Below are 10,517 nucleotides of genomic sequence, written 5' to 3' on the forward strand. Positions count from 1 at the left end.
GAATAGGTCTTAGCCAGATGAATGGAGGAAGAAGAGAATTCTATACTGGCAATGAGTTTTGGCAAGAATTCTCTGGAAGGACAATTCTCTGTGCATTGCATTTATCCATTCAGCTGGATTTCCACACCCAGTTTTTCTTTCACCTCTAGCAAGCTCAGATGGCAAATGAAAAGTGCATAGATCCAACACAATACAATAAAAGAGATCACTTTATTTAAATAAAATTAAAAAGACAAATATCCATACTTTATCACCACTTTAAAAAATAATACAACAAATGTGTCTCCTGAAGGTAAAATGAAGTTAAAGACAATGAGGTATAAACTGATTTTCTCCATTCAAGAAATCACTGGGACGTGAACCTCCTCAGCTTTTAGAATTCCCAAAATTTGCTCAGGTTTGTGAACTGTTTCTCATCATTTGGGTCCAAAGCAAATGAAAGGTTTGAGAGGAAAAGAGAAGGAGCATGAGAGGAAATTACAGATGAGGGAACTTTTGGCAATATTAACAAAGCTTACTACACCAAATTCATAGTCTAGAAATACCCCTACCCAGCCCTGAGGTCTTTGAATATATTGGCGTATTAGTGGGGAGGTAGAGAAGAGATTGACATGGTCATCCACTTTGACACATAGAAGTAGAAAGAGACCCTCAGAGTTAAGGAGCATATCATTCCTATTTGCCCAGGATTCCTTGCAAAGCCCTATAATCCAGTTACAGGAGCTTCCCACATCCACCTCCCAGTAATGTTTGCCAGATGTGAAGGTCTGTGCTCCCCACGAAGGAGTGTACTCTGAACTTGCTGGATTACGGGGTGAGTCTTGATGGTCCAGACTGCACTGCAAATGTCTCAGTTCTTCAAACAGAAGCACGTCATACTTGCTTATCTTATGGTCCAAGGTAATATACACTTCAGTAAAAAGAAAACAACGAAGTCAAAGAACAGGTTGGAAAAGTTCTGAGGGCCAAGTGCAGCGGTGTTCTGGCAAAGTTTTAACAACCAAATCTCTGAAACAGAACAAAACTGATTGTTTTGTTGACTGGGTTACTCCCACCCCACCATGGCCACTTTCAAGGAACCAACCATTTAGCAATTGCTCATAAAATTCTGGAACATCTAACAATCAGCTTTCATGAATGAGTCAGTACTGGCTGGCTCCTGAAACCCGTTTTTCACAGTGACCACCCATGGTGTGTCACTGGGAAGACAGGCAGATCAGCAAGGGTTTCTTGTTTCTCTACAGAGCAAGGAAATCTCTAATCATACAACGAGATCAATGGGAAATTTGAGACTATGTAAAGATATAAAATGTCTGACTCTGGCTTTATTTGTACCAGCACATTGAAAATTTGTGAGCTCATTCATAGAGGCCAAGTAAATAGCAAAATGGCCCTTAACTTACTTAAGCCTTCTCATTAATCAGTGGTCCCAAAATAAAATAAATATAATCACAGTAATAAATATACATTAAATTTAAAATATATTATTATTATTTCCTAAATAGTGATCACTTTGCCTAAGCTATCAGGATATAACATTTAAACAAGCAAAGGTAAAATTAATTGGAAATCCATATGTTCTTTTTGCAAGAAGTGGTTTCTCTCAGAATTTCATCAAGCCAGAATCCACCTCCTCCCACCCCAGGTCAGGTTCTCCATCATCTGCCAGCCTCACTCCCTACATTTGTCTCAAGTTGCCCTCCACACAACAAATCCTGTGTTCCATTTGTTTTGTAGTCATACTTGTTGTTTATAAAAATACCTTTATTCTTTCTTAAATCTTGTAATTTTTCAGATACATTTATTAAATATTTAGATAAACATTTAAACAGCAATATAAAGGTGATTCTAAATACCTGAACATCTACATAGAACCACAGTGAACAACTAAAAGTTGAAATACATTGAATGAATATGCAGTTTTATATGCCAGAGAGCTTTTTGAAAAAAATCACTGCAAGTAATCTTATAACAAACTGTCATATTTGATTATTTTTGACAAGCTCAGTTAGCTTTTTCTGACAGTTACTACACAATGAATTATTAAGTTAGTTATAAGGGTTTCCATATTTACCTCTTTCCCTGTTCTCTGAAAAGAATAACAGAGCAATAAGAAGAGGTCACCCATATGTACCTGTTCACGGAGGAAATGCAATTGCTGTCCCACCAGAGCGCTGCCTCTCACCTCGGAAGTTGTTAAGCCTTTCCGACATCCCAGTGATGGTCCATGCAGTGAGCTGTGGGTCCACAGGCTGGGGCATGTAGAGCTGCACTAAGTGACCTCTGCAAAGAAAAAGACCCACTTCCTTACAGCCTCAAGGGTCTCATTCGTCATGCATCAAAGATGGTTCCTCAGAATCCTAACAGTTTGGTTTAAAGGGTATGAATTTAATTTCACCCATTGAGGAATACTGCAGTTGCTATTATATTCTGATTTGCTTCCCTGCTGTGAACACATCAATCCCAGTAGAATATATCATCTTATTTATAATGTATCTGTTTTCTCCTCCCTTCTAGCTACTCTAGAAGAGCCACAGAGAGATTCTCATTTAATTCCTGAAATCCAATAAATGCCAAATGTTTGGAACATGCCACATTATATATTGTGCCTCAGCTCTATAGTATGTTCTTTCTTGGTGATTCTCCCTTCCTCCTCTTCTCACCATCCTTCCACCTGCTACCTCTCTGAGATTATTTGCCTTTCCAATAAAAGACCTGAAATAATCCTCAAATAATGAGGATTTTGAAAATTATAGGCAAGAAAAATAGTTGTCTTCTTGCAAATTCTACATTAAATCTTTCAATTTGAGCCTTACCCCTAAACCCTTACTTTTACCTAAAGGTAGTCTCCTCAAAGACTGGAAGTCTTTTAGAGAAGGAAGGAATACATACAGACAGAAAGAAACCACTAAAAGGTGGGTCCATCTTAGCAGAAATAGCCTGACCACTGGCATGTTACCATGACTTAAGTGGAGGGGTAAACTTACCTTATCACTATGTCTCCTGAATCCTGTAAAGAGAAAAAGAGGAAGGCATAGTTTTCAGTACAAGGTGACTGTCCTGTTTAGTTTGACAATATGAGACTTGACTGGAAAATTCAGTATTCCGGTTTTCTTCCTTTGGCAAAATCATGTGTCATTCTTCTTAGCTTTATAAAGGTGAAACTCAGTCTCACATTTACATACAGTCGATAAAGTCATGATCTTGATAAAATTTAAAATCAGAAGATGTACTTAGGGCGAACACATGGGTGTGCTTTGTTGCAATCTACAGCAACATTCACAGATTTCCCCCCAAAATTCTTGTAAGGGTATGTGGGCTCCTGATCTAGACCTTCAAAGGAGAAAGAATGAAAACATCCCTCATGTCTACATATTAGCAAGCCCAGATACAAAACTCAGTTATCTATTCATTCACAAGCTGTTCTGTTGCAGTTGGTCATAAACTATAAATATAGCAGAAGAATTTAGAAGGAAAAATTTTCTGTATGTTACTTGAACATTTTCATGTAATTTTTCTTCTCTTGTATATGGCAAATGTGACCATGGGTCTCCAAGTTATATCGGAGGAACAAAACTTGCCATCACAAAGTCAGAAGAGGCAGAAACTGAACTTTGGACACAGAAAAAGAATGGAGGTGAAAGAGGATATAGACTTTAGTGGGTATCAATGATTTCTAAGCAGGTGGTGCTCAGACCTCTGGCATCCTTCCTCTGCCCTTACCTGGAGCAGATCCACATCTGATTTACGGCTTAGTTTCTTCAGCTCCTCATATATTCTTCTCAGGAGTTTCCCCATATGAACCATTCTGGTTACATTTCTCCCGAGTCGCTGAAAAATTATCCTGCCTTCATTTGCAAGGCTCTCTAACTGTTCTTCCAGTTCTTCATGGAGGTATTGATACACCTTAGGATATTCAGCCCTGATCATCACCATCCGTAGATTTACAAAACCCTGCAGTGACATTGGGTTATTTAGGTCGTGTATGTAGATGATTTTATTCTTCCCTTATCATCTGTTGTCTATGTGCTATGCACAGTGTACTTGTAGTCAGTTGGGGCTGCTTTAATGAAAACACCACAGAATGTTTAGCTTTGAAACAACAGACATTTATTTTTCACATTTCTATAGGCTTGGAATTCCAAGATTGGTGCTGATAGAGTGGTGTCTGTTGAGAGGTCACTCCTCAAATAGCCATCTTTTTGTTGTGTCCTCAAATGGCAGAAGGGACAAGGGACATCTCTGGGACCTCTTTTATGAGACACTTATCCCATTCATGAGGACTTTGCCCTCATGATCTAAGCACTCACCACCACCTCCCCCCCAACACACACACACAAGGTCCACGTCCTGTTTCCATCACCTTGGGGGTTAGAATTGCAACATATAAATTTGTGGGAGGTGGACACAAACATTCAGACCATAGAAATACTACATGTAGCTTTATGCCTTTCCACTTCTAAGAAACCACGTTTTCTTCTTCCTTCCTTCCTTCCTTCCTTCCTTCCTTCCTTCCTTCCTTCCTTCCTCCCTCCCTCCCTCCCTTCCTCTCTCTCTCTCTTTCTTTCTTTCTCCCCCTCCCTTCCTTCATTTTCATTTATTTATCTTTCTGCATCATTGTTTCCAACTACTGTCCCTCAAATTTCACATCTTTTATGAAAAAAATAGGAATATAAGGTCAACTTTTATATTGTTTCCTAAAAGCTGTTACCAAATCTAAATTATAATCCATTCTCCTCAACATTCCTTCTCACAAACTGACTTTCTGCTGTCAGCGAAAAGCAACAATTTACTTCCTCAGGAAAATGGAAGACATCAGACATGATCTTGTAAAATTACCTCAGTTTCACCAGTGCTTGGCTCTGCCTGCCTCTTAACAACTAGCGCTACACCTACCTCCTATTTACTGGTCCATCTGGTTTAGTCCCCTTAGAGATATTATTCTTTAGTTTCTACCCCACAATAATCATGCTCTCCTTTCTGTGTCCCTTTGTCTCTTTCTGTCTCTGTTTATCTCTCTCTGTCCCCTCTTTCAGTGTGTCTCTCCCTGTTTCACTCTCTCATTCCATTACTTTTTCACACACGCTTTTCTCTCCTTTACACACAGCCTTTAGAAGTGTGCAAATTTACCAAATTATTTTGGAAAACCCCAAACTAAACGTCTTTGTCCTAATGACTATATCTAGCTTCTATGCTACACTTTTATCCCCATCAAAGCCAGACTTATTGATCAAATGTGATCAAACTCACTGTGCCTGAGTGTTCAATTTCCATTATTTATCCAGGCAATGACTTCTTCTTCCTTCTATTCCCTACTCTTTGCTGAACTACACATTCCAACTTACCAAGAGCTTCTTTTCTTAAATTCAAATAATATGATTCATTCTTACATTATTTCACCCTTCTTCCTCATTTGACACTATTTCCTACTCATTCCTTTTATTAATACCTCCTGTTTACTCTACTCCAGAAAGATGTATTGTCATAGAGCTGTTGGTGCCCTCCCTTAGCTCCTTTATATCTCTGCCCAAATGGAACCTTTACAATGCGTCTTCCCTGATCAGCATACATCCCCCAAAACTGCACTCTTTATACATATCCCTAGTTTAATTTTTTTTGTAAGCACCCATAAATGTGACGTGTTATAAATTTTACTTTTGTTTTACTTTGTGGATCAGATTCTTCCACAAGATTACAATCCTGAGGTCAGTGATTTGTTTCTGTTTCTGTCCATTTCCGTATCTCTTTGCTGGCCTAGAACAGTGAGCAATACATCACAGGCTCTCACACAAATGAATCACTCATTAGGACATACATCTTAAATGATCATTATAGTTTTGTTATTCCTCTTTGTCATTCTTACAGCATCATGTACAAATTCCTATTTAACGAACTATCATTCTCTAATGTTACCTGTTTATAATGTCTCCTTCAGAAGTGCTTGAGTTCTTTGAAGATAAAATTGTAATTTACTTCTTCAGGTTCTCAATTCATTTTTTGTGAATCAATGAATGATACAATCCAAAATCCTTAACTAGGCATTCACATTCTGACCTTGCCATAATTACATACCTCTCATCACTGTCTGCCTCATACCCTTTTGTGCTAATCAATAGAAGCTACTTACAGGTTACAAACAATTCCATAGTTTGTCTTACATCTACCTTTTTTTGGACTCAGATCTCTCTACCACTAATACCCATGAATTTACAAATCCTACTAACACATTAGCATCAGATTGATTTTTACTTGTTTGTGATGCTTCACTTAACATTCAAAGGTTACTAAGCTCCTATAGAACTCTATTTTTACCTCCACCCCAGTGATCACCGCATTCCATTGTGATAGTGCATTTTCTTGTCCCTGATGATATATTCATGGTAGGTATTGCTTTATACAAAAAAATCAGGAAAAATATTTTAGTTACATATTGAGTTCAACATGAGATTCTACACTGCAGGACATATTTCCCTATAGAAAAACATGTCACTCTTCTTCTCATCACCCACTCAAGGGACATTATGATTTAATTCAAGTTCTTCCACTGTAGTTACCATGACTATCTGTCCCAAGCTGATTCCAAAGGAAACAGGGCCTACTGCTTACCTCCCATATTCTCAATATATCAGTCTCTTCGTTTAGATTTTTCTGATTTTTCTGTTTATTTTTCCAAATAGACTTCATTTGCATCAGAATACTCTCCTGCAAAAGAACTATAAATTTAAGCACTAGAAAACAAATATAGAACATTTCAAATACAGTTGTCCGTCATTATTCATGGTTTTGCTTTCCACAGTTTCATTTACCCAAAGTCAACTGTAGTCTGAAAATATCAAATGGAAAATTCCAGAAATAAACAATTCTTAAGTTTTAAATTGTATGCCGTTCTGAGTAGTATGATAAAATCGTGCTCCAACCAGCCTGGGACCTGAATCTTCCCTTTGTCCAGTGAATCTGTGCTGTATACACTACCTGCCTAGTAGTCATTTAGTAGCTGCCTTGGTTATCAGATTCACTGTTGTGGTATTGCAGTGCTTGTGTTCAGATAACCCTTATTTTACTTAATAATGACCCCAAAGCACAATAGTGGTAGTGCTTGCAATTTGGGTATGCCAACAAGAAGCCATAAAAATGCATGTACGTATATGGAAAAAAACACACAACAACAACAAAAAAAACAGTATACAGAGGGTGCCAAAAAATGCATGCATGTTTTAAGAAAGGAAATAACTGTTAAAATTATAATATTCAATATATACTGATAACAAAAGATGAACACAAGTCATGTTTGACTTCTGCAATTATTAGGTTGGTGCAAAAGTAATTGCAGTTTAAAAGGTTAAAAAGAATTTAAAAAACCGCAATTACTTTTGTACCAACCAATACAAGAGGTGCTCAAGGTGGTTACCATCAGCGTCCAGACATTTCTTTTTTTTTTAATTAAATTTATTGGGGTGACAATTGTCAGTAAAATTACATAGATTTCAGGTGTACAATTCTGTATTACATCATCTATAAATCCCATTGTGTGTTCATCACCCAGAGTCAGTTCTCCTTCCATCACCATATATTCGATCCCCCTTACCCTCATCTCCCACCTCCCACCCCCCACCCCCCTTACCCTCTGGCAACCACCAAACCATTGTCTGTGTCTATGAGTTTCTGTTTCTCATTTGTTTGTCATGTTCTTTTGCAGACATTTCATTATGGCAAACTACTGCTTGGGCAACGTTGACCAAAGTGTCTACTTGTATACATTTTTTTGGCACCCCAGTACATAAGGTTCTGTACTATTTGTGGTTTTTAGGTACCCACTGGGGGTTTTAGAATGTATCTTCCTGGAGTAAAGAGGGATGACTGTACCTCAAAAAGAGTTAAGAGGATAGGCATGAGACAAATAAACAGTAAAAAGAGCAGAGATGTCAGTGATTTTCCTTGGGAACAGTAACTGTCAAATTGGAGAGCTCAACCAAAAATAGAGCTTCTGAATTTGAAAAAAGTGTATCCATTATCTGAGGAACCTGGCACTGATAGTGCATATAATCTGGTCAATTTTCAGATGTGAATCTTGCTTCATATTTAATTTTGAAATGTTAGCCCTCAGTTTTTCTAAAGTACTATTAGAATATATTGGCCAGTGTTTCTAAATCTGCTATCATTAGAATAGGCTCATTGTAATCATGGTTGTAGTAGCCAATGACGGTCTCTGCAACTGGATTCATCCACCATGTTATTATACTTACCCTAAAATGCCAGCACCCTAATCCTCATCAACTTCATCATATTCCTCTCCAGCTCCAAAGAATTTAAACTTAAGAAGATAAAGGATATTTATCTACTTTCTTCAGTGATTTATCTCTAGTTTTTAGAACAGTGCCTGGCACATAGTGTTCAGAAATTCGATGTGTTTATTGCAGAAAAGAATAATAATAATAATAATCAGTGTATTTTTCCTCTTGCCTAGCAGACACAGGGACTTCCCACCTTTCAAAGTACATTCAGTCATTACTTACCCTGTAGTGCTGAGCAGCCTGCTTTGCTGGACAGTGCCTGTGAGTGGCATGCCCTGGGGAGTGAGCGCAGAATAAACACAGCAGGCTCCTGTCCATGTGACAGAAGAGGTGTTTTATTGCTTGGTGTGTTTTACAGAGCTGCTCGGCAGAGCTTGGGAACTGGCATACAACTGACTCTCCAGGAAGATGAACTTGTCTCTTAACAAAAATTGTGCTTTTGAAGTCCATTCGTGGTGATATTGTTCTGCACACAGGACAGTAAGTGGGAGTCTGAGTATTTTCCCACAAAAGGCAGAGACAGGGAGTACAAAAGCTGTGTCCACAGATAATGGTGACGGGGTCTGTGAAATAGTCCTTGCAGATGGAGCAGATGAGCTTGTTGGAGAGACACTGCACGAAAAGAGAATCCATGTTTCTGAGAAAATAAAAGGAAAGGGAAGTCCTTACCCCTGTGCATGTGAGCTGAGTTTAAGCCTTTTCTCACTAACATCGTTGGCACTATAGCAGGCCAGGCGAGGTTTTGAATAGGATGGTGAGGCACAAAGAGAGCCCTACAGACTGATAACATGCAGTATTGTTTTCCAACCTTGGCCTGCAGCAGTACTTCTTAGCTCCCTACTAGAAATCCAATATTTTTCATTAATATTATCTCTTTTACAAAGACAAAGAAATCAGAGGTCCTGGGTCCTCCCTAGTCACAGATAGTGGATCATGTTTTGTCCAAAACTATCACAGTTTTCCTCTTTTATTCCCCTCTCTGATTGGTTGGCACATGGTATGTGCTCCAATGCTCACCAATGAAATGAAAAAATAAGACTTCTAGGAGAATTCTACAAAATGTTCTTGCGCCAGAACAGATGCATGGAAGAAAAAACTGCTTTTTGTGTTTCTAGACATTATTTTAATACAATACCCATCTGCATAGACATTTTGTGATCTCAACATGAGTTAGCCTAAGGACAAAAACCAGTACAGAGAGATGGAAAGACCTGGGTTCTTAATACTAATGCCACTGAATAACAATTACTTAATTCTGGAAAGGACAACTCATAAAAGTAGAAGGAATGGTAGAAAATTACCATTTTATAGATCCTATACAAATAATTGAATCTGGAAAGAGTCATAATAGATGTTAAAATAACTAAGTCAAAGATTAGTATATATCATTAAAGTTTTACCCATCATATTAGTTCTTAAATTCAAAATTAAAAAAATGTACCTTTACAACGTATATATTTGGCAGACACATTACCAAGTAATCAAACTTTAGGCATTTATCTCATGTGTCCAAAGATGTGAACCATTAAGGATACAACAACACCTCTGTAGTACTCTTGACAGAAATATTTAACCTGCAAGTAACCATGGGGGAAAATTAGACAAATACATTTGAGGGACATTACATAAAACAACAAATAATCTTAATTTCTTGGGGGGGAAATTTAGAAACTGTTATATATTAATGGTTACTAAAACATGAAAATAAACTATGATGTGGTATCCTTAATCTGTTCCTGGGTGAAAAAATTAACCAATAGGACATTATTGGTTGCGGACATGAGAGAGATAATGGGGTCTTTTCACTTCAAAAAAGTCATTAATTTTTAGTTTGTTTAGCATTTTTTCTCTTCAGCCTTCTACATTTTTGAGAAGTCTGGGAAGAAAAAATGCTAAACAAACTGAAAATTAATGACTTTTGTTGAAACCGTTAGAGAACTGAAAGCAAGTCAAACAATTGTCAGGTTCTGGAGAGAGACAGAGACGAGCACAGAAAAAAATAGGATTTGAGCATGTTTATCTGGGGCAGATTCTACCAGAGGCTACACGAATATAAGTAGGTATGAAAATAAATAAAGTAATTTTAATTTACTGCGAAAAACTAAATGTGGGCTACAGTGAGCATGCAAAGACCATTAAGATCACATACAGGGGAGTACAGCGGGAGAGATGAAAGAGATAGAGTCTCTCTGGGAAGCAGCACAGAAAGGCCAGAGCCAAACCAGG

The 10,517-nt window shown here is 37.8% G+C and overlaps 1 protein-coding gene across 1 annotated transcript; it reads right to left on the reverse strand.

The window, feature by feature from the left end:
* Positions 1-416: 416 nt before the first annotated feature.
* LOC109451371 (tripartite motif-containing protein 77) lies at positions 417-8,924 on the reverse strand. Its single transcript, XM_019739558.2, has 5 exons — positions 8,514-8,924; positions 6,607-6,702; positions 3,724-3,954; positions 2,186-2,306; positions 417-910 (listed from the first exon to the last, which is right to left on the reverse strand). The coding sequence occupies exons 1-5, from the start codon at positions 8,922-8,924 to the stop codon at positions 417-419; spliced, it is 1,353 nt and encodes a 450-aa protein (XP_019595117.2).
* Between the last annotated feature and the right edge of the window lie 1,593 nt (positions 8,925-10,517).

The sequence above is a fragment of the Rhinolophus sinicus genome, linkage group LG06, assembly GCF_036562045.2.
Source record: "Rhinolophus sinicus isolate RSC01 linkage group LG06, ASM3656204v1, whole genome shotgun sequence".
Taxonomy (NCBI): Eukaryota; Metazoa; Chordata; class Mammalia; order Chiroptera; family Rhinolophidae; genus Rhinolophus; species Rhinolophus sinicus.

Coding starts and splice junctions, on each gene's coding strand:
- LOC109451371 (XM_019739558.2), bottom strand. CDS start 8,924: ATGGATTCTCTTTTCGTGCAGTGTCTCTCCAACAAGCTCATCTGCTCC. Junction 6,703..8,513: donor AGGCTGCTCAGCACTACAGG/GTAAGTAATGAC, acceptor GTTCTTTTGCAG/GAGAGTATTCTGATGCAAAT. Junction 2,307..3,723: donor CAGATGTGGATCTGCTCCAG/GTAAGGGCAGAG, acceptor TGAGGCTGTAAG/GAAGTGGGTCTTTTTCTTTG.